Below are 24396 nucleotides of genomic sequence, written 5' to 3' on the forward strand. Positions count from 1 at the left end.
CACTGACTTAATAACTAGAACTGTCATTAATAACCATTTCAAATTACATCCTGAATTTTCATTTTTAAAAAGTGATATATTATGTAGGTTGGCTAAATACTAGAAATATTCATGCCAATCTGAATAAAAATGTGGCTGTAAAAGGCCTAGTCAGGTGGACTTGTCTCTAGATCAAGGTTGTTCTCAGTTGACTCCTGAAGAAAGCTATTCTGGCCTATGGAGGCAGCATAATTGTTATGTAAATAACTTTCACGCCTGAGGCTCTTGAGTTCCCAAACTCAGTCCACAGCACCTGCATAAGCCAGAGCTAACCAGTGCTTACAAAAAAGGGTCATTTGTTCTTAGTTTTAATTATTTAGTTAATTTATGAGAGAGAGAAGCAGGCCATCATTCTGGCATAAGGGACGCTGGGATCAAACTTAAGGCACACCGGACTGGCCACACATCTCCTAGGATGCGGCTTGACTGTCTTCTTCCTTTTTCCCATTTTTACTTTTGCCTAGAGTACTTTTACCTATTTCAGTTCTGTTCTACTCTGATACATGTTCCTCTGGTGCCATGTGAGCATTTATATTTGCTCCTCGTGATGCATAAAAATCTATTCCTCCAGAGAGTCCTCTTGTCTGCTGCCTCACTTCATTTTTGTGCTCAACTGTCTCCTTTTCAGTGAGGCCTTCCCTCACTATAGTAACGAATCGTTTCTCCCTCTCAGTGTTCCTAATATCTTGCTTTGATTTTTGTCAGTGTTACTTATTAGCATCCTTCATAGAATGGCATGTTTTTTTTTTTGTTTTTCTTGTTTTTGTTGGTTTGTTTTTACTGTTTCACTCCATGGTAAGCTTCACGAAGAAAGTTATTTATGTATTTTACACACCAGTGTATTTCCAGTATCTGATTTGTAAGTGCTCATTAAACATTTGTTGCAGAGCGGGAGAATCTTCAAGTGAAAGAATCTATTAATCATTGTGGTATGGACCAATAGTAAATGAATGAGCCTTGAAGGAAATTATGGTCATAAATGGGGAAGCAAAGTCTAAGTAGTAAAGCCTTCTAAGCAGAACTGTAAGAGCCCAGGGATAACTGCTAAAGGCTTAAAGGCTGTGAAAGTGAAGGGGAACCCACGGACCTCCAAGTCCTTAAACCCTGAGACTCGCCCTTTGTACTAGCATTATGACACGGGCTCGCTGCTGATCAGATGACCAGCTTCTGCATCTGTAAAGTGAGGGTTAGGATTCCTGACTCTCAAAGATGGTTAAAGAATTACAGAAAATAATCTGATAAGACACAGAACAGGGGTCTGGTACATGATTGCAGTGCTTATGTTGTTATTTATAGAAGGAAATATGAAAGTTATATGGCTACATGTAGGAACAATATTAGCTTATGAAGATCAAAGTTGAAGACCCAGCTAAAGGCCTGTATATCCACAGTTAAACTGAAAAAAGAGAACATAGATCATAGTGGACATTTAAGACAAGATCTTTATCATTTAAATTTTTCTGTGCATTCATAAAATTGTAAGCTCCTTGAGAATACACAAGATAATTTATATTTCTTCCTATCCTTTGTAGTCCATAGTAGAATGCCAAACACAGTCTAAGCAATAAATACTTCCCTTTAAAGTTTTGTGCTCAGGTTATTTTTTCTAGAGACCATGTTATGTTCCACAAATCATTAAGATTAAAAGTAGAACTATTTAGAGAATAGTTAAAGAAGTTGTGGCACCCTAGTATTTTTTGGGGGGGAGATTAATGGTTTACAGTAAATACAGTTGTTGATACATGTGTAAAATTTCTCAATTTTCTGCAAAACACTCAGTTTTTTAAAAAAATATTTATTCCCTTTTGTTAGCCCTTGCTGTTTTATTGTTGTAGTTATTATTGATGTTGTCGTTGGATAGGACAGAGAGAAATGGAGAGAGGAGGGGAAGACAGAGAGGGGGAGAGATAGATAAACAACTGCAGACCTGCTTCACTGTCTGTGAAATGACTCCCCTGCAGGTGGGGAACTGGGGGCTCGAACTGTTTGTTAGGTTGGATTATCAGACACTTGTATCATATTTCAGAGTGCTGACTTTAGGGTACAGTTGATAAAAATTGTTGTTAGGGAAGGAGTGAATGAACTAGCTTAGAAATCAGTACTGAAAATTTGTGGCCTCCCTCAAAAAATGGTTTTACTTATATGTATATTATTGGTGCTGTGTTACTTTTGGGTATGCTGCGATGTAGACTTCTGTTGCATGTGCGAGCTTTTTCCCAAAGAGCAACCTTTTAAGCTTGCTTCCTTTTTTGTCATCTCTAGGAGATGTACGTGTAAGAAGTCGAGCAGGATTTGAATCAGAAAGAAGAGGTTCTCATCCATATATTGATTTTCGTATTTTTCATGGTAAGTTCTGACAAGCACAATATTTCTCAGATAGCCTGTAAACTTCAGATTTTTATAAAAATACATGGTTTTCCTAGGGTAAAAAAATAAAAGAAAAATACTTTATGTTTAGAATTTTATTTTTTAAGACTGAATCCTTTTTAAAATTTTATTTATTTATTTTTTATAAAGACAGAGAAATTGAGAGGGAGATAGAAAGTAGAGAGAGATCCTTCTGCACCTCAATAAGAATTTTATCCATATCCCCAGAGATAAGCAAAATAGGAGAAGATGACCACAGGGCTCTGTACCATTGTCTTTTCATTACTTGGTAGCACCTTTCTTTATAGTACAGAATAATGTTCCACTGTCTGAATGCAGTTTATCCATTCTTCAAGTGGAGAGTATCTTGGATGCTTCCAGGTTTTGTCACTTATAAATAAGTTGCCACAAGCATCCATGTACACATTTTTAAAAATTTATTTATAAAATAGAAACACTGACAAGACCATAGGATAAGAAGGGTACAATTCCCACCACCAGAGCTCTGTATCCCATCCCCTCCCCTGATAGCTTTCCTACTCTTTACCCTCTGGGAGATTGGACCCAGGGTCATTATGGGGTGCAGAAGATTGAAGTTTGGCTTCTGTAATTGTTTCCCTGCTGAACATGGGCATTGACAGGTCGATCCATACTCCCAGCCTGCCCCTCTCTTTCCTTACTGGGGCAGGGCTCTGAGGAAGCAGAGCTGCAGGATACATTGGTGGAGTCATCTGTCCAGGAAAGTCCAGTGGCATCATGGTAACCTCTGGAACCTGGTGGCTGAAAAAGAGTTAACATACAAATTTTTGTGTGGACACAGACTTTCTGTTTTTCTTCTTCCTCCTCCTCTTCTCCCCTCCCTTCAACTCTTTTGTGGCACTGGGTTCTTGTGCTTGTGTAAATTTGTTGATCCGGGTCATTTTTTTCATTGAGGGGACAGCTATGACACTGCAACGTCAGAACTCCTCCAGTGAATTCGGGCATGCATGTGGCAAAGCATACATCCAATCCAGGGAGTTGTGTTACCTGCCCTGGACATAAGTTTTCAGTCCCTCTGGATAAAGGTCAAGGGGCATGATTACTGGATCATGGCCTAAAAGTACCTTTAGTTTTTTTGTCAGTAGCTGCCAGACTATCTTTCAAAATAGCTGTACTATTTGCTTTGTTTACACCGTCAATAGAATCTATAGTTGTTGTTGTTCTGGACTGTCGCCATTGTGATAGGTGTGTAATAGGTGTCCCACAGTCGCGTTAAATTGAATCTCCCTGATGACATCTCTTGTGGAGCATCTTTTCATTTGCTTCTTTGCCACCAAATATGACTTTTTAAATTTTATTTTATTATTTATTTATTCCCTTTTGTTGCCCTTGTTGTTTTATTGTTGTAGTTATTATTATTGTTGTTGTCATTGTTGGATAGGACAGAGAGAAATGGAGAGAGGAGGGGAAGACAGAGAGGAGGAGAGAAAGACACCTGCAGACCTGCTTCATCGCCTATGAAGCGACTCCCCTGCAGGTGGGGAGCCGGGGTTTGAACCGGGATCCTTATGCCCGTCCTTGTGCTTTGCGCAACCTGCACTTAACCCGCTGTGCTACAGCCCGACTCCCAGAATAAATTCTTATTCAAACAGTAATATTCCAGCAGATGGTATTAGGCAGGAAGTTAGAGAAACTGGAATTGTAGTCTAGAGTTGCCTGTTCAAGGAAAAACATTTTTAGTAAATAAAACAAAATTAAGAAATAATTATCGACCAGAGGGAGTATTTGCTACTGAATTTATGATCACAGTGAGATTTCTCAAAAACCAGCATTTCTGCAGTAAAATCTGACTCAGATCTAAAAATGTCAGAAACTGACTGTAAATTTGCTATCAGGTAGTCTGGGAGGTGGCACATTGGATAAAGTATTGGACTCCAAAACATAAGATGTCCATCCCCAGCAGCACATGTACCAGAATGATGTTTGATTCTTTCTTTCTCTCTCTCTCCTAGACCTCTTATTAATAAATAAATTTAAAAATATTTTAAAAAATAAATTTGCTATTGGAAGCTTGGTAACATATATAATCCTCTGTAGTTAACTATCAAATAAAACCAAAAATAATAAGACCATGAATTTAGTCAATGTGGAATGTATTTTTTTATTAGTGATTTAATAATGATTAACAAGATTTTATTATAAGAGGAGTACAATTCCCACCAGCAGTTGTGTCCCATCCACTCCATTGGAAATTTCACTGTTCTTTATCCCTCAGAGAGGGATAAAATTCTTTTTTTTTTTTTTTTTTTTTTTTACCAGAGCACTGATCAGCCCTGGCTTATGGTGGTGTGGGGGGGATTGACCCTGTGACTCCAGAGCCTCAGGCATGACAGTCTGTTTGCATAACCATTATGCTATCTCCCCCATCCAGATAAAATTCTTTATTGGGTGCAGAAGGTGGAAGGTCCGGCTTCTGTAATTGCTTCTCCACTGAACATGGGCACTGACAGGTTGTTCCATACTCCCAGCCTGTTTCTACCTTCCCCTAGTGGGACAGGGTTCTGGGGAGGTGGGGTTCCAGGACACATTGGTGAAGTCCTCTGCCCAGGGAAGTCAGGATGGCATCATGGTAGTAGCATCTGCAGTTTGGTGGCTGAAAAGTGATAAGATATAAAGCAGGGTAAATTGTTTAATAATCAGGAAGCTAAAGGGTAGAATAGAGCAGATGGAACTAAGGGGTCTTCATGTGGGAAGAAGCTAGGAAAACTATTTGAGGTATATTCCAAGGGGCCTATGACTTTAATAGTTTTTGCATGAGCCCCAAAGCTAACATACAGGTGGGCTGAAAATATTGTCTGGGGAGATGGTGTCAGAGCTGAGAACAGGACATTTTTTATAACAGTACTTTGATCACTGCCAAATAGTATTAAGTAAAAAGGCTTTGTCAAATTAAAACAGTTGATAGGTATTATAAAAAGTATTGCAACCATTAATATTTGTTATCAGAAATATATATTTTAAGTATTCATTTAATTTATGCAATAGTCCTGAGGCCTATTTTGTAAATAGAAAAACTCAGGATTAGTATCTTAAATAACCTTTTCCATATCACAAAATGAGTAAAAGTGGCAGTTGAGATTCACACTCTGATGTGTAACGCCAAACCACTTGTCTTTTCATCCATTGTTCTGTATTGTCTTTCAGTGTCAACACTACTAAGAACCATTACTCTGAGCAGCTGTTTTACTCATTGTTATCCATGCATGCCAAATGTAAAAATTCTAACACTAAGGAGACATCAAAATAGTTGTGCAAAACTTTCATGACTGAGTCTTCAAGTTCCCAGATTCAGTCCTCAGCATCACCAGAAGCCAGAGTTGAGCAGGGGTCTGGTCTCTCATTGTTTATCTTTCTCTCTGTATCTTTCTTTGTTCAAAATAAATAACAAAGTAAAATATTAAAATGTAAAAATTCAGGGGCTGGGTGGTAGCACAACTAGTTAAGTACACATAGCACAAAGCACAGGATGGGCGAAAGGATCCAGATTCGAGTCCCTGCCTCCCCACCTGCAGGGGAATCGCTTCACAGGAGGTGAAGCAGGTCTGCAGGTGTCTATCTTTTTCTCCCCATCTCTGTCTTCCCCTCCTCTCTCCATTTCTCTCTGTCCTATCCAACATCAACGACAGCAATAATAACAACAACAATAATATTGACAACAGCGATAAACAACCAGGGCAACAAAAAGGGGAAAAAAGCCTCTAGGAGCAGTGGATTCATAATGCCCCAGCAATAACCCTGAAGGGAAAAAAAAGGAATATAAAAATGTAAAAATTATAAGAAAGCTTATCTAGTACATGTAGATAAATTATTTAGTATTACCAGTAGGTTTACAGATGTGGCTTCTGTTCTTTTTGAGGAAAAGTGAGAAGCTGAGATTAAAATCTGGAATAACTTCAGATTATTGAACAGTCACTTACCCTTACCTTGCCCTAGGCTAGAGTTAAAACTTTATATCATATATAAAGTATATATATTCATTCTAAGGCTATCTCCAAGGGCAAATCATGATTGCATGCATCTACATGACATTGATGGTAACAGATAATAGTGTCAGCCGGGCGCCCTCTTGTGGAATTTTTTTTTATTTTTAAATTATTTATTTATTTTCCCTTTTGTTGCCCTTGTTGTTTTATTATTGTTGTTGTAGTTATTGTTGTTGATGCTGTCGTTGTTAGATAGGACAAAGAGAAATGGAGAGAGGAGGGGAAGACAGAGAGGGAGAGAGAAAGATAGACACCTGCAGACCTGTTTCACCGCCTATGAAGTGACTGCTCTGCAGGTGGGGGGGGGGGCTCAAACCGGGATCCTTATTCCGATCCTTGCGCTTTGTGACATGTGCGCTTAACCCACTGTGCTACAGCCCGACTCCCCTATTGTGGAATTTTAAAACAAGAGTTGGTCAGATATAAACATCTGAAAACCTGTTTGTTTTTTTTTTAAAAATTTTATCTAATAATTAAATGTCAGTATCTTTTTTTTGTACTATTTGTATGCAGTCTGTTCAAATTGTAGTACTGCTCAAAATGTGTTGATATACCTCTTTTGTCTCCTTAATCTATTTTCTGTATATATTCTAATATGAAGAAAAGGCAAGAGCAAAAGATAGATAGTCCTGAATTTGACTGCTATCCCACATTTTTTTTTGCCTTAGATAAATGAAAAGTAGATAACTGGAAGTAATTCTAATATTCACTAATGATTATTTTAAGGGAAAACTAACTGGCTTGTTCATGGTCACATAAATGAGGTAATAGATTATTCTAGAAGAGAAACAACACAGCCAACAGATCTTTAATAGTAACTTTATTAAATCACTGATCAGGTGGCTTTCTAAGCTGGGTTGGAATGTAGGTAACCATGTGAACTAGAACAAGCCTGAGACTTAAAGTAAGTGGTCCTACAGTTCATTCTTAGTTGTTAGTTTCTTCTTCAGTCATGGGCCTTCCCTCCTCCGAGGCAACTTTTTCAGATAGAAACAGACACAGAGAAAAAGAAGGACACTAGCATCCAAGTGTGGTGGGAGCCAAGTCTAAAGTTGGTTCACGCACATGAGAAAATGAACTTTCTCATGTGAACTGTTTTGCCAGTCATCATTGTTATTCAATTGAAAATGCACTGGGTGTGGGAGCATTTGACCCTCAAGCATAAAGTCCTGAGTTCAGCCCCTAGCATTTCAGGTGTCAGAGTGATGCTCTGGTTCTCTTTTTCTCCCTTAAAAAAAAAAAAATTAATGGAGAGAACTAAAATCTGGTATGTAAAACCTATTTCTCCAGGCTAAGTAGTTAGAATTCATTTGAGATTATAGGTACTACCTTTGAGACAAAAACTGACTTGTAAAACATTTCCCCAATACGTTTTTTAATGTTAACATATATTAGGTTGTCAGAAAAGTCATACATAGGAAAACATAGAAAATATGTCATGACTTTTTTGACAGCCCAATATTCTTCAAGATGGTTCCTCTTCTCTCCTAGAAAGATGGTATAAGATTTATTAGTTGAAAGATACTTGTACATAACTAGAATGTCAGAGAGTAGATGTACAGTCTGACTTGCTGTGCTTACCTCTTACTCCTTTTACTGCAGCTCAGTCTGAAATTGAGGTTTCTGTTTCTGCAAGGAATATCAGAAGGTTACTAAGTTTCCAACGCTATCTTAGGTCTTCACGGTTTTTTCGTGGTACTACTGTTTCAAGTTCTCTAAACATTTTAGATGATGACTACAATGGACAAGCCAAGGTATGTATAATTTTTGCAAGAAAGCATTCTTTGATAACCTTTTTTTTATTAACCCTTTTTTATAGGAAATTTATTATTTTTTTTTCAATGTGAAAATCAGTCGAGCCTACTTTCCAGGCCTTTTTCTTTAAAGCAACGCTTTACTTTATAATTAGGTTATTACAGAGCAAGGGAAACTTGCAAGGGTGAAATTAATAGAAGTTGTTTCATTCCTCACAACACTATGTTGTGAGTAGATTGGGCTGGTGAAGTAGTTCACAGGCTTTACCATTTGTGCAACCCTGGTGTGTGTGGCCCTCACCACACTGAAGGGACTGTCCATGTTGTGATCTTTCATTCTCTCTTTCTTGCCTCTGTCTCCATCTAATAAATAAATGTAAGTTACAAGTGGATTAAAAGAATATTATGGGCTAGCTTCTGTATTTTCTAGATAAGAAAAATTATAGCCTAAAGAGCATAATGGGCTTCTTTGAACTCACCCAGCTTGTTAAGGGTAAATGCAGCATAGGAAGTTAGTTATGAATTACTTTTTCAAAAGAAAAAGTGGCTAATATTGGAGATATGTTTTGCTAAGGAAAGTAAGTTTTGTTAAGGGAAAAGTGATGATTTCTGTGAAAATTAAGGGACAAAATTAAGTGGGTAAAAATAGTTATAGAATGTTTGGATCCAGTAATGGTATACCAAATTAAGTGCTCATGCAGCAGTGCACACAGACCTGAGTTCAAGTCCCCAGCCCCCACTTGCAGGGGGAAAGCTTCATGAGCTGTGAAGCAGCGCAGTACATGTCTCTCTATGTCTCTGTCTCCTTCAACCCTCTTAATTACTGTCTGTCTCTGTGCAATAAGTAAATAACAAAAAGTTATGGAAGGTTTATAAGAAAGTAGTCTTGGACAAGAAATATTATACATGGTTTGAGCTGGCTAATAATGAATTGTTAGAAGAGTTTTAGAAATAAAATTTAATATCCTCCCCAAAATATAGTGATTTTTATAGTCTTTTGCATCCATGAGCTATTTTGTGAATTTAGACTTTTTTTGTAAATTAAACCTGATGACTATGAATGTTAATTGCTTTATACAGTTCAAAAGAAATGCTTTAATGAAGATGAAGGTTAGATAAGTTTTGACTAAATGAGGATTTTAAAAAATAATCTTGGAATTGTAATATTTTAAGAATTATTTTTGTCTTAGTATTTATAGGCCAATTTTTTTGATTTGTGTAGATAGAATTGGGTATCTTCTTTATGATTATATTAAGGTAAAAAAATTAACTTCTCTATTGGATAAAGGAAATCAACAGAAAATGTTCTGGCTTTATATTTTAAAAAGTTCTTAAGTTTGAAGGCAGATGGTGTTGTACCTGGTTGAGCACACAAGTGTACAAGGGCCAAGGTTCAAGTCCTGGTCCCTACCTGTAGAGGGAAAGCTTTGCAAGTGCTGAAGCAGGGCTGCAAGTATATCTCTGTTTCTTTCCCTCTCGACTCCCCCCTTCCTTCTCCATTTCTGGCTGTCTCTAGCCAATAAATAAATAAAGACAATTTTTTTAAAAAATTTAAAATTTCATAAGTTTTACTTTTTGTAACGAGTATATTGATTAGTTGATTGGTTGATTGGTTGCTAGTGCTAGCATCATAGTTAATTTCTTTTCTTTTACTATTTTATTTATTAATGAGAAAGGAGGAGAGAGAGAAAGAACCAGACATCACTCTGGTACATGTGCTGCCGGGGACTGAACTTAGGACCTCATGCTTGAGAGTCCACTGCTTTATCCACTTTGCCATCTCGCGGACCCTGCATCATTGTTAATTTCTACTAGTGATATTTTACTATTGTGCATAGCATCTACTCATAAATGTATACAACTATGAACCTTTGAATATAAAATAACTTCTTTTCTTAAAAATAAAGTCTAAGGCTGGAGGTAGCTCATTGAATTGTGTGCCTGCCTTGAAATGAATGTGGTCCTAGGTTCAAGCCCCAGAGCCTCATGAGAGGTGGTGTGACATGGGAGGACGCTCCCATGCTCGGTATTTCTCTCTCTGTCTCACACTCTTTTTCTGTCTGAATGAGGAAAGTGGCTCAGAATAGTGAAATTGCAAACATGCAACTACAGGATTGCACAGAAAAAGAAAAAAAATGTCTGCAAAATTTTTAGGTTACTGAGTATATGGTGTACGTTTATGTTCAGATAAACCAGATATACATTATTTGTTTTTTAGGGTCACTGTGAGGTTTATTTGCTTGACTGGGATGCATATCAACTAAAAATTAATGTAATAAAGTCATTAATTATTTTATAGGAAATTTAAAGAGCATGAATAAATAAATAAATTGGAAATATTTTTAAAATGATTAACAAATAATTTAATATGGTATGCTGCCATGTGCTTGTGTTCCCAGATTAGACTTCTTAATTTAAGACCCCAGCTCTTTTATTCAATGAAAAAGCTATTTTGTTTGTTTGCCTCTTTCCGCATCTATAAATTGAGGATTAAAAACAATGTTTACATGATAGATATTGTTGGTGTGGATAATAAGAGTGACTAAATATAAAACTTTTTTTCTTTGCTCAGAGTATAGTAAATGTCTAACTATTATACCTTAACTAGACTTCAGCATTCTAATTCCTAGACTGTGCTGTGTTTGAACCACACTTTAATGGTATTAAGCTATGTTAGAATTCTTGAAAGTTTGTTGAAGTGCGAGACAAATTTGAAAGTCACTGGCCTTCTTACAGTATTCACTGAGAGACAAAATAATTGGTTTTTAAATGGATATTATCCTTTTAAAAATATGATTAGAAGTAGAATAATAACATTTCTTCAGTAAATCACTTTCAGTTTTCATCGACTTGTCTATGGACTATATAAAAATGCAGACTTATTAAAATAAATTATAGTAGGTATGTTTGATTTTTATTTCAGTGTATGCTGGAAAAAGTTGGAAATTGGAATTTTGATATCTTTCTATTTGATAGACTAACAAATGGTAAGTGAAGAATTTAACTGACTCAAGTTAATGTATTCTCTAGAGCACCAGTGGTATAGCCCCTGGTTGATTGTTGCTTTCAGTTATCTAGGTTATGATCTGCCTGCTGGCAGAGGGAGTTTTGTTCCTTCTCTAGTGGAAGCTCTTTAAACTTAGAGAGTCTGTCTCACATTTTGTTTATTGATTACGACTCTAGCATTAATCAAAAGTAATCATCATTTGGACATCCCTAATTCCATTTTTATTTTTATTTTTTTATTTTTTTATAGTTCTTTTTTTTTTAAATTTTTTATTTAAGAAAGGATTAGTGAACAAAAGCATAAGGTAGGAGGGGTACAACTCCACACAATTCCCAACACCCAATCCCCAGTTTTATTAACTCACAGTGAATATAATCGTCTCGTGCAGTTGATTTTTCTTTTGGTTTCTTTTTTATTATGGCTATTTATAATGACATCTTTTGATTTTGTAGTGCAGTTTGATACTCATCAGTATGTGGTAAATCACCCACAATTTGAGAAATAGCCTTTCTTCTAGCATTATGTTTCTTGACTTTTTCTGTCTACACATCAGAAAGATATGATGGATGATGGTTAACAACAGTGGTCCACTCTGGCACTGTTTCTTGATGATGGGGTAGGTAAGAGCTTATAGCTTCTTCTTCTTTTTAAAATACATTTTGTTTGTTTTATTTTAATGAGTAAGATACCAGAGCACTGCTCTGCTCAGGCTTATGATGGTGCTGGGGATGGGACCTGAGACTTTTGAGCCTCAGGCATGGAAGTCTTTCTGCTTAACCATTAATTACACTAACCTCCCATGCACCCCATGGGAGGTATAGCTTCTTTAGGAGAACTTACCAGAAACTACAGAATGAGTGGTTTAAAACACACACACACACACACACACACACACACACACACACACACACACACACACCTCTGATTCTGATCCGTTTAACCCCTTCTGTGTTTTGTTTTGGAGAGTTCCTGTCTCCTCATTCTATTTTAGGAACAAGAATGGGATTACTTTGATAAATTTTTTGTGGTAGACTGATAGTGCCCCTTTGACTAAACATCTTTACAACAATAAAACAAAGTAGAAAGTACACTGAGAGAAGCAGCTGCTCTCCCACTGTGCTTCATCCTGGATGAGCCCTCTCTTTGTTCTACCCACACAGTAAAGACTCTAGAATCAGTCAAACAGTTCAGCTTCCCTTTAACCCTTTAACCCTTTTGGAAAATGTAGTGAAATGTCAAGGCGCTTGTTTCCTCTAGATCTGCGAAAACTCTTTTCTCCTAGCTCATTATAAATACTGCTTTAAGACCTTCTTTTCAAGGCCTGTGTTATGGAAGTAGTCTAATTATTCCACTGCCTATCTAAATTCACATTCTAAAATGTCAAGGACCACTTACCTTTGGCTATTCTAGCCTTTGATATATTATGAAGGTAACTTTCTTATACATGGAATTTTCATTTCCGGTGATTCAATTTCCATATCAAATAACTCTTCAGTTCCTGTTTCTCTTTTCCTTCCTTCCTTTCTTCTTCCCTTCCATTCTTTCTTTTTTGTTTTGCACCAGCTAGTACTTGTTTTGTTTTGAAGTATTTCTTTGACTAATGGTCTTTGTTATTGATATTACACAGTCAGCAGGTAGAGTAGTGAGTGAATGATACTGGCACTTTGGTGGCAGGTAGAGTATGGGAATAGACATTTAAAAAGATGTGAAGCTATACTGCAAAAAACACTTATAGTCTTGTAAGCCAATGTCACCTCAATAAAAATTTTTTTGATTCATCTTTTATGAGCTGAAAATTGTTTTTAATGACTTTAATGTTAGATGTATTCTTACAATTTGATACAGACTGGAACTTGTCAGATTCCTTTAAAATTATTGGTGGAGGGCATAGCAAGTTTTTTTTTTCTTTTTTTCTTTTACTAGAGGACTGCTAAACTTAGGTTTCTGATAGTACTGGGGATTTAGGCCCTTTGCTTCAAGTGTGAAGACCTTTCTGTATAATCACTGGATTATTTCCTTTCATATATTTCCTACTATAGTTGGCCTAGATTCACAAAAGGGTTATTTTACCATTAGACTGTAATTTTCCTTCAATTTTTTTACCCTAAAAATTGATAACTTGTTTCACTAGGTTTTGAAAAATTATTTGGGGACAGCCATGTAATAACCTGAATATGCAGAATATACGTTCTGAAATATCTCTGTGTGTCTATACAAAAAGTTTATCACTAGTAGTTTGTCACTACTACAGTGATAATATATAGCTCACTGTATAAGTAATTCTAGGCCAAATGACCCATTATTGTTAGAATGCACTATAACATCTGATTTTAAAAAACAATTGAAGTGTTTTTTTCTTCCCACTCAGAGAGAGCTTATCAGGTAGTTTTAAAAAGCTCTTTGTCCAGCACATTCTTTCCACTGTTGCTCACAGTTCTAATTCATTTTCACTCCCCCTCTGCTGTAGATGTCTATGAACAATTGATTAGGCAGTTTTGAAAAATAAGTTTAGCCAGTAGTCCTTTAACCTTCGTAAGCATTACAAGTTTTCCACTGTGTAATTATCAATAGTTCTGTTTTGTGATACATGTTAATAAGAATCACAGATTTCTCTAGAGAACTCTAGAATCATCTTTATGTTTTATTGTCTGAATACTAGCAGTAAGTTTTGAACTTTTACCCCCTCAGAAATGGTCTGTTAAGAGTATGACAAATGTGTTTGATAGAAGACATACAAAAGCTTTTGAGAGCTGTAACAGGAAGTATAAGGAATAGAGAGTTGTACCTTAGGAGGAAAATTATAGGCTTTATGAAAAAGTGTAGTTTTTATAAATTTAATTTCTGCACTTGGTATGTTTTCAGTTGTTAGTGACAAAAGGGTATAAGGAAAGGGTGAAATTCCCGTAGTGTATAGCAACTCAGAAAACTAAGCTGTGGTGGGAAATGAAGTGACCACTAGGTAACCAGAGAGAGTCAGACATTTGGCCTGTTTCAAAGATTAGAGAATCTAGAGCATATATGACACTGATGTTTACTGAGGAACTACAAGGGAAATTATTGGGTTAGCGAGTAAGTCACAGTGTGGTTTTCTATACAAAAATATGTCAGGACTTTACTGACAACCCAGGATTTTGATTTAGTGGGTGGCAGGGCATTGGTCATTATACTTGGTGAACCAAAGGAAGCTGCCAGTTGGAGGGGAGAGTTGACTTTTGGAAGAAAAGGACCTGCAGACTTCTGTTTTATCTGTGAAGGGGGTGGATGGGAAATATGTATAATAAAAGTTTGAGAGGAATAGAAAAGGGTTTTTTTTTTTTTAACATTTTAAAAACTGGAAGAACCAAAAAAGAAAAAAATGTGAAAGAACTATTTCATCAGTAAAACAAAAAAAATAAATAAATAAGATTGCTGGGTAGTATGTCTGAAAGTATTTGTTCATTTATTTTTATTTGATAAGACAGGGAAATGTAGAGCAGAGGAGGAGATAAAGAGACAGAGACACCTGCAACACTTGTTTCACGACTTCACCTGCAGCTGAGGACTGGGAGCTTAAACCCAGGTCTTTGTGTATGGTGGCAGGTGCACTTAACTGGGTGCTTCGCCACCCAGCTCCTGCTAGGCACTACTGCATTTATAGTTATAAAATTCTGCCTAATTTGGAAATCCTTTCCCAGCCCTCATCCCAAGCAACATACCCTCAAATTATCTGCTGGGAGGATGGGGAAGAGAAGTGGTTGAGTCTAGAGTTTTTTCTCTTGAGGAGAGTATCAATCTCTCTTCCTAACCCTGTGTCTTTAAGACTAAGCTTAACCTTTGCCTAACATGGTCGCACCCAGACTTGGAGCCAAAGCGGTTTGCTCTGGGCAACTTAAAGCAAGGCAGTATCAGAGATATACTTTAAGGATTAATTTGGTATAGTGCCACATTAACTTTGTTAGGTATTTGAGTTGTGTGAACATATGTGTATGCATATGAAACTCTATTCCTAAAATCTTGTGATACTGTAAACCAGTGTTCAATTAGCAAAACTTTGGATCTGAGCAGTGGTGCACCTCGTTAAGTGTATGTGTCACATTGCCCAAGGACCCACCTGCAGGGGGAAAGCTTCACAAGTGGTGAAGCAGTGCTCTTGGTGTCTCTCTGTCTCTCTCCCTCCATATCCCCCTTCCTTCTCAATTTCTCTCTGCCCTAGCAAATAAAATAAGGCTAAGAAGGAAGGAAGGAAGGAAGGAAGGAAGGAAGGAAGGAAGGGAGGGAGGGAGGGAGGGAGGGAGGGAAGAAAGAAAGAAAGAAAGAAAGAAAGAAAGAAAGAAAGAAAGAAAGGGAAAGGAAAGGAAAGGAAAGGAAAGGAAAGGAAAGGAAAGGAAAGGAAAGGAAAGGAAAGGAAAGGAAAGGAAAGGAAGGGAGGAAGGAAAGAGTCAAAGCCGTCCTAAAGTAGAAGTTAGTATTTTCAGGCTGTGCACACCTGGTCTAGTGCAGCAGTATCATGCACAAGAGCCCAGGCATATAGGAAGAGAGAGAGGGCGGGGTGAGTTCTCCACTGTAAACTAAGTTCACAAATGGAAAAATAATTCGGTATCTTATACTCATGTAACGCCACTGTGTTGTTCTTGCAAGTCACCTGCCATCAATTCTTGTATTAAAACATTGCATTAAAAAAAAAAAAAGCCCATGTTGTGTTAGCATGTATTTCCCACTAATATCTCTTCTTATTTCGTTTTAGGAAATAGTCTAGTAAGTTTAACCTTTCACTTATTTAATCTTCATGGATTAATTGAATACTTCCATTTAGATATGATGAAACTTCGTAGATTTTTAGGTGAGTAAAAATGACTTACACATGAACTTGTCTAAATTTCATGTCATTTCTGTAGGTGACGGCTCTAAAACAGGCCACTCCAAATTTAATGGTTTAAAATCACACACATTTGTTTGGCTGTTGATTCTGCAGGACTATTGAATGTGGCTTTTGGTTTAACTGATTGGTTGGTGTACAGGTAGCTGGCAACAGATGAGTTGCATAGTAGCTTTGTAGATCTTAGCTGGGAACTCTTTTGAGACAATGGCTCTTATCTGACTGAGCTCTGCATGGTCTTCCACTAAATCAAAAGAGGACAGAAGATTTTGGTACTATAGTGTATTCTCATTGAAAACAAAACAAAAAATATTCTGTAGCCAGATGAGCTTGTTCAAAGAGCAGTGGCCACTTTCTAAGAGAGCTATCTTCCCCCGGTGCTGCAGGCTCTTCCCTGCCCTGCCCTCACTGCAGCTAAGTCCTGGTGACAAGCTGGATGGAACCACTCATATCTGAGCAGGAAAGCTGCAGAGGGCCTAAGCCGTGCATTGAAGACACTGGACACTTTTGCAGTCAGTCTCTCATACTAGCCAGAGCTTTCTGGCAAGGATGGCACAATTTCTTGTCCTTTCCCACAAATGTGCAGGCCAGAACTCTGTAAGATTAGAACTCCTCTTTTTCTAATTCCAGAGATCTTTTGACAATACATAAATAAATACATTTATTTAGTTAGTTGTTTGTTTTCTACCAGAGCTCTGCTCGGCTCTGGCTTTTAGTAGGATTGGGGATTTATCCTGGGACCTCAGAGCTTCAGAAATGAATTTAAGAGATTATTCTGAGTGTGTTTTAAAGTGCGCAGTTTACTTAATGAGGGAACTAAGTATAATGGGGGAAAGCTAGTGGTTTTCACCAGTCAATTATGTTAGAGGCCAGGGAAATAAATAGCTTACCTGATAAATCATACAGCTTTTATACTTGAGGCTCCCAGTTTGATCCACATGTACTGGAGTGGTGCTCTGACATCTCATTCTACCATGTGAAATTCACTATTTCATATGAAATAAATTGAAATACTTCTTTTAAAAAATGATAGAAAATAGTGGCACAAGCATTTTTTAAACTAAATCACTACTTGACTTTAACTATTGTAGTTCTGGCTGTTAAACCTAGGATCTCAGTGCCTCAGACATGAAAATCTTTTGGATAATTACTGTGCTATGGCCCTTGCACTGTCTTTTTCTTAGGAAAAAAAAAAAGATGTTTTATTTCCTCTTAAGTACCAAATTAAGATAAATTTATTAATTAGGACTTTTGGCAAACTTTTAATGTATGCTAATTTGTGATTTATAAGTAGGCATTCTAACATTCTTCCCCACTCACCATGAGCTGTATTTCATCACTTTAGCTGGAATTTCATTACTACTTTACTTAGAAACCACTATATAGGGGCCAGGCAGTGGTGCAGTGAATTAAGTGTAAATAGTACAAAGCACAAGGATCCCAGTTCGAGCCCCTGACTCACCACCTGCAGGGGCGTCTCTTCACAAGTGGTGAAGCAGGTCTGCAGGTATCTATCTTTCTCCCTCTCTATTTTCCCCTCCTCTCTTAATTTCCTGTCCTATCCAAAACAAAAAACAAAAAAAAATCAAAAATGGCAGTAAGATTATAGTGATTTGTAGAGCAGGAACTGAGGCCTATCAATAACCCTGGAGGAAAAATAAAAGAGAGAGAAAGAAAAGAAACCACTATATATGCAATTGTAAATTATTGGAACGATCATATATGTTGAATGGTCACAGGGATACTTTTATTTTTAATCCTAACCTACTTTATGATATATGATAGCATAGCAAACACTGAGCAAACAAGGCAAAACTAACAGAAAGAAGGTTCATCCTGCCTGATCCTAGTGTAGTGATATTTCCAGTTAATTCTTCGTGGCCAGAAGGATCATTCTTACTATGGAAAAATCTCATTACAGATCCAAAACTTAACTCACTGGTGAAACACCCATAAAATCATGTTCATAGTCCCCAGTATGTCTTAGTTTTAGTTTCATAAAGATTCTTGTACACTGATGATTTCTAATACCTAGAACACTACCTGGCACAATAAATATATATAGAATGAACCAGAGTGTTCTTACTCAACTGAAAACTCCTTTTTAAGTTAAAAAGAAGAGTGATCTTGAAGGTAGCACAAGGTTAAAGTGTTGGACTCTAAAGCACGAGGTCGCAAGTTTGATCCCCAGCATGCTATGTGCCAAAGTGGTGCTCTGATTCTCTCTCTCTAACTCCCCCTCTTATTGAATCTTTTAAAGAGGAGAGATCTCTTTTTAAAACATTTAAAAATGAGTTTGGTGCCATGATAAGTCCATGATTTATTTATTCATTTATTTTACCAGAGTACTGCTCAGCTCTGGCTTTTGTTAGTGTGAGGGATTGAACCTGAGACTTTGGAGCCTCGGGCATGAAATCTTTTTGCGTAACAATTATGTCATTTCTCCTGCTGTAGATTCATGTATGTTACATAGAATTTATTTAGCAGAAAAAACCGGATCGCCACTCCACCACATGCTGTCTTTAAGGGTCACAGTCAGGAGCCTATGCTGGCAAGTCCTGTGCCTTACCACTGCGCAACCTCCCAGGTTGTGAATTTTTATTTTATTTTATTTTAATATTTATTTACTTATTTATTTCCTTTTTGTTGCCCTTGTTGTTTTTATTGTTGTAGTTATAATTGTTGTTGAATTTTTTATTTTTAAAGAGAAAAACACAAGTGTTTATTTTATGATTTTGACAGAACTTCTTATTTAACATTTTTCAAACAAGATAGGCATCAGAGTGGTATGATTGTTTAGGTGTATGCATGAGTTATGAAGGTTTATTATTTCTCTTGAGTCTGAACCCTTAAGAGAATAGCCACATGAAAAATCTTTGTATTTGTGCATGCCTCCCACTTACAATTAAATTTGATGTCTTACTTCTTTGCTGCAGTTATGATTCAAGAAGATTACCACAGTCAGAATCCTTACCACAATGCAGTACATGCTGCAGATGTTACTCAGGCCATGCACTGTTACTTAAAAGAACCTAAGGTGAGTTGTTGACTTTTTTTTTTAAGATTGACTTATGAGAAGAAGAGGAGACAGAAAAGAGGAAGTAACCCAGAGTATCACTCTGGCATATGTGACGCTGGGACTCAAACCACTGCACTGCCTCCCAGGTCACACAAATACTTTTCCTCAAGTTAATAGTTTATCTCAGAGTCACAAGTTGCCTTCACATAAGTGAGATCTAAGTAGATGAAGTTTCCAGATGTGCCTGCTGAAAAATTGTTGAGAGTGAATAGAGAGAAGGCCATGCAAGAACCAACTCATACAAGACTTTCAATAAAGTATTAAAACACTTCACATTTACAGTGATCTTCATGTGCTCTCATGAAAACAAGAAAGCATTGGTCTGGTACAGTGAGTGAATAGGCAGCTACAGAAGGGAAGCAAGACTGTTAAAAATTATCCTGGGAGTCGGGCGGTAGCACAGCGGGTTAAGCACATGTGGCGCAGAGCGCAAGGACCGGCATAAGAATCCCGGTTCAAGCCCCCGGCTCCCCACCTGCAGGGGCGTCGCTTCACAGGCAGTGAAGCAGGTCTGCAGGTGTCTGTCTTTCTCTCCCCCTCTCTGTCTTCCCCATCTCTCACCATTTCTCTCTGTCCTATCCAACAATGACGACATCAAGAACAACAATAAAACAACAAGGGCAACAAAAGGGAATAAATAAATCAATTTTTTTTAATTATCCTAATACTAGTCTGTAATTTAAGAAATGATATTCTGTCCTTTGGGACAAAATGGATAGAACTGAAGGTAATTATGCTTAGTGAAGTAAAGAAAGATGTGAAAGCAACTATCAGATAGTTTCACTTACATGTAGCATATAGGGAATTGAAACACATGAACTTGCAAAAATAAATAAAGTGACGGGGTGGGCGTGGGGAGTATCATAATGAGTATGGAAAGAGGCTCTCATGCTGAAGACTCCAAAGTCCCAGGTTCAGTCACCCACACTATACCCTATACCACAAGCCAGAGCTGAGCAACACTCTGGTTAAAAAAAAAAAAAAAAATAGGGAAGGAAGGAAGGATTGACTCTTAAGACTTTGTGAGAACGACGGTGATGGTTGTGAGGGGAAGGGGCCGGGTGGTAGGTAACAGAACTTAGAAGGTGGGTGCAATGTGGAGCTATAGCCCTGGAATCTTATAATCTTGTAAATCATTGTTAAATCACTGATTAAAAAAATTAGCCTTGCAGTGATGTAAAAATAAATCAGACAAAACTAGAAACCTGAATGTGTCTGTTAGGAGCTATTTTAGTGCTCCATTAGAGAGAATGAGTGGCCTAAGCTAGAAAGTGGCTTTAGGAAAGAAGAGAAGTGCATAGTTCATAAAATCTCTTGGGAATTAGAATGACGAGGCTGTTGTGTCTGAGTGTCTTGGGTGGGGAAAAGAATCAAACAGGGAAAGTAGTTCATGGAGACTAGTTTGGGTAATTGAGTAGAATGGAAGTCTGTCTTGTAGGAATGTAGAAAAGGAGCAAGTTTTGAGTGCAGGACTGGTAAATGATTAGTTCTATTTTGGATATGTAGAGTGAAGTGTACCTGTGTGGCATTGAAATGGAGATGTTTAAAAGAGAGCTGAATAAAGAGTCTGGCCAGAGTCAGAGATAGAGATTTGTAAATCATCATTGGCGATGGATGTTGACAAAACCCATGACTGCCCATGGCATCCGCTTCCCTAGCTTGTCTTTCTAGTCCATCTACTCCTGGACCATGACTTTTAGCTAGACATTAGGAGAGAAGGCAGGTTGGATAATCAGTGTGTCCAACGTGTTGCTAACTTGAGAATACAACCATTCACTTGATAGTTATCTGAGTTATAAGAGATTGTGGAGTATATCAAAAGTCATTGATTTTGAAAGTATATAAGTGTCATAGCTTTTTCTTAAATCAACTTTATTGTAGTGCAACTTACATGAAGTGACAAAACGCACGCATGTTTAAGGGCTCACTAGTAAGTGACATCAGCTAGAACACACACGAAGTCCCATGAGCAAGTATCCGAGTTCAAGCTCCAGTCTCCATCTGCAATGGAGCACTGATGCTGGCATCTCTTTCTCTGTCCTCTTTCCCCTCATCCTCTTTGTTTTTCTCTGTCTCTGTAAGAAAAGAAAGAAAAGAAAATTAGCTACCAGGACTTGTAGAGCCATCATGTAGTTGTTGAGCCCCACAAGTAACCCTGATGGACAGTAGAGAAATAAATAGCATACATTTCATGTGTATAGTTTTGACAGCTGTATATTCCCAAATGCCCCAGTTTTTTTTACCTTTTAACTGTATTTATTTAATTTGATAGGACAGAGAGAAATTGGGGTAGAGAAGAAGAGAGAGACAAAGAAATACATGCAGCACTGCTTCACTGCTTGTGAAGCTTCCCAGCTGCAGATGGGGCCCGAGGGATTGAACCTGGGTCTTTTTGCATGGGAACATGTACACTTAACCAGGTGTGCCACCGCCCGGCCCCTATCCCAGTTTTTTATCTTGAAGTCTGAGTTTTGTGGGAGGGCTTGACAAGTAATCACCATAATGCCAGGCACATCAAACGATGGAGGTAAATCCTGTACTCTCTAATACGCAGGAGTTTAACCCAATATACAGGACTGTCAGGGTTTTTTCCCCCCTCTCATCCTGCCAGCCACAGCCAACCAGAAGCCAGATACAGGAAGTGAGGTGATCCAGATGATGCAGGACGCTAGGCTAGGTGGGGTGAGAGGTAGCTAACAAGGAACACAGACACTATTTTATCCATTCAACTCTGGTACCACTATCTGTTTATCTGTTTACTGGGGCCAAGGTTTCACATATGTACTAGCGTGCTACTCTGACTCTTCAACTCACTCTCTTTCATATGTAATAAGAATTCATTTGCTTCTCCTTATTTTTCTTTTTTTTTAATTTCTTTATTGGGGAATTAATGTTTTACATTCAACAGTAAATACAATAGTTTGTACATGTAACATTTCCCAGTTTTCCAGATAACAATACAACCCCCACTAGGTCCTCTGTCATCCTTCTTGGATCTGTATTGTCCCCACCCTCCCACCCCAGAGTCTTTTACTTTGGTGCAATACGCCAATTCCAGTTCAGGTTCTACGTGTGTTTTCTCTTCTGATCTTGTTTTTCAACTTCTGCCTGAGACTGAGATCATCCCATATTCATCCTTCTGTTTCTTATTTCAATTAACATGATTTCTTCAAACTCCATCCAAGGTGGGCCGAAGACAGTGAAATCACCGTTTTTAATAGCTGAGTAGTATTCCATTGTGTATATAGACCACAACTTGCTCAGCCACTCATCTGTTGTTGGACACCTGGGTTGCTTCCAGGTTTTGAGTATTACAAATTGTGCTGCCAAGAACATATGTGTGCACAGATTTTTTTGGATGGTGTGTTGGGTTCCTTAGGATATATCCCCAGGAGAGGAATTGCAGGAGCATAGGGTAGGTCCATTTCTAGCCTTCTGAGAGTTCTCCAGACTGTTCTCCACAGAGGTTGGACCAATTGACATTCCCACCAGCAGTGTAGGAGGTTTCCTTTGACCCTACAACCTCTCCAGCATTTGCTGCTGTTACCTTTTCTGATGTCTGACATTCTCACAGAAGTGAAGTTGTATCTCATTGTTGTCTTTATCTCCTTATTTTTCTAATTTCAGTTGCTAGCCCTTTAACCCTGTAAACTACCTGAGATTGTGTGGTCATAAATTATTACTATTTTTTAAAATATTTTATTTATTTTTTCCCTTCTGTTGTTCTTGTTAGTTTATTTTTGTAGTTATTATTGTTGTTATTGTTGTCGTCATTGTTGGATAGGACAGAGAGAAATGGAGTGAGGAGGGGAAGACAGAGAGGGGGAAAGAAAGATAGACACCTGCAGACCTGCTTCACCGCCTGTGAAGCGACCCCCCTGCAGGTGGGGAGCCTCGAACCAGGATCCTTACGCTGGTCCTTGTGCTTTGCACCATGTATGCTTAACCTGCTGTGCTGCCGCCCGACTCCCATAAATCATTTTTTTGAGCCTGGTTCTACAGAATTACTTTCTTCCTTGCTGCTGCTTGTCGTCTTTTCACGCATCCATTCTGATTCAGTTAAGTCGTAGCTATCATAACCCTTTCATACTTGGTTTAATAAGATACATGTTCATAAGACAGCTATAGCCAGACCCACTCATATCTTGGGGCCGGGAGATGGTTTCATGTGCAGGATGGTTTCTATTTATTTCTGTTAGTGGTTTCATATATTCTAAAGAGAGAATAGTGGCCAACGCATTGCTTAGTAGGTAAGCTACGGGACTTAAATGTATGTGGCCCCAGGTTTGGTCCCTAGGACCAAGTATGCTGGTGTAGTGCTCTGCTTTCTCTTTCTTTCTCATAAAAGTTCCTAAATAGTCTTAAAGAGAGGAGATACTTTTTACACCATTTTCTCCCTATTCATTGAGTCTCTCTATATGCTAGCTGTAAAGAATATAGCAGTAATTCTCTTCAAGTGACTATAGTTTACTAGGGGATTTAAGCTCCAATGCTCTTTTTTTTTTTTTTTTTTTTTATATTTTATTTACTGATGAGAGGGATAGGAGGAGAGAGAAAGAACCAGACATCACTCTCGCACATGTGCTGCTGGAGATTAAACTCAGGACCTCATGTTTGAGAGTCCAACACTTTATCCACTGTGCCACCTCACGGATCCCATGCTTTCTTTTTCAAACTGAGAAAAACTTGACAAGGGAATTGAAAAAAAATAATAACCTATTTGGGCATTAAAATAAAATATAAATGTTCATCATTGAAATTACAACTTCAGATTAATTGTGAAAGAAATATTTTATCATGTGCAGTTTGTTAGTTCAGAATAATAGTAAGTTTACTTTTACTGGTGGTTTTATATTCTAAAGTTTTTGCTGTTAGGATATAGGACCATAAAAGTTTAGAGAGCATTGCCATAGTGTAAACCTAAATAAAAATATTTTCGACCAAGTGTCATTATGCAAGAGGTGAAACATCATAGAATGCAATAAACTGAAAAGCACAAAAAGGAAGAACTTGTCAGTACTTTCATTTGGGGCTCTTTGAAATCTGTTGTAATGGGCTTTTTTTTTTTTTTTTTTTTTTAGTTATATCTGTAAGTAATTCTCTTTTGTCACACCTCAGCTTGCCAGTTCTATAACTCCTTGGGACATCTTGTTGAGCTTAATTGCAGCTGCCACTCATGATCTGGATCATCCAGGTGTTAATCAACCCTTCCTTATCAAAACGAACCATTATTTGGCAACCTTATACAAGGTTAGTGCAATCTTCTCCAAGTT

The 24396-nt window shown here is 37.6% G+C and overlaps 1 protein-coding gene across 5 annotated transcripts in view; it reads left to right on the plus strand.

Moving 5' to 3' along the window:
• Positions 1-24396, plus strand: part of PDE7A (phosphodiesterase 7A) — a 91698-nt gene that overhangs the window by 44990 nt on the left and 22312 nt on the right. For all 5 annotated transcript variants that reach the window (XM_007527375.3, XM_060200824.1, XM_060200821.1 and 2 more), the window contains 6 exons: positions 2302-2385; positions 8031-8182; positions 11106-11169; positions 15913-16008; positions 18981-19081; positions 24242-24373. In XM_007527375.3, coding sequence (XP_007527437.1) covers positions 2302-2385; positions 8031-8182; positions 11106-11169; positions 15913-16008; positions 18981-19081; positions 24242-24373 — 629 coding nt within the window. The remainder of the gene's footprint in view (positions 1-2301; positions 2386-8030; positions 8183-11105; positions 11170-15912; positions 16009-18980; positions 19082-24241; positions 24374-24396) is intronic.

This window comes from Erinaceus europaeus, chromosome 1 (assembly GCF_950295315.1).
Source record: "Erinaceus europaeus chromosome 1, mEriEur2.1, whole genome shotgun sequence".
Lineage (NCBI taxonomy): Eukaryota > Metazoa > Chordata > Mammalia > Eulipotyphla > Erinaceidae > Erinaceus > Erinaceus europaeus.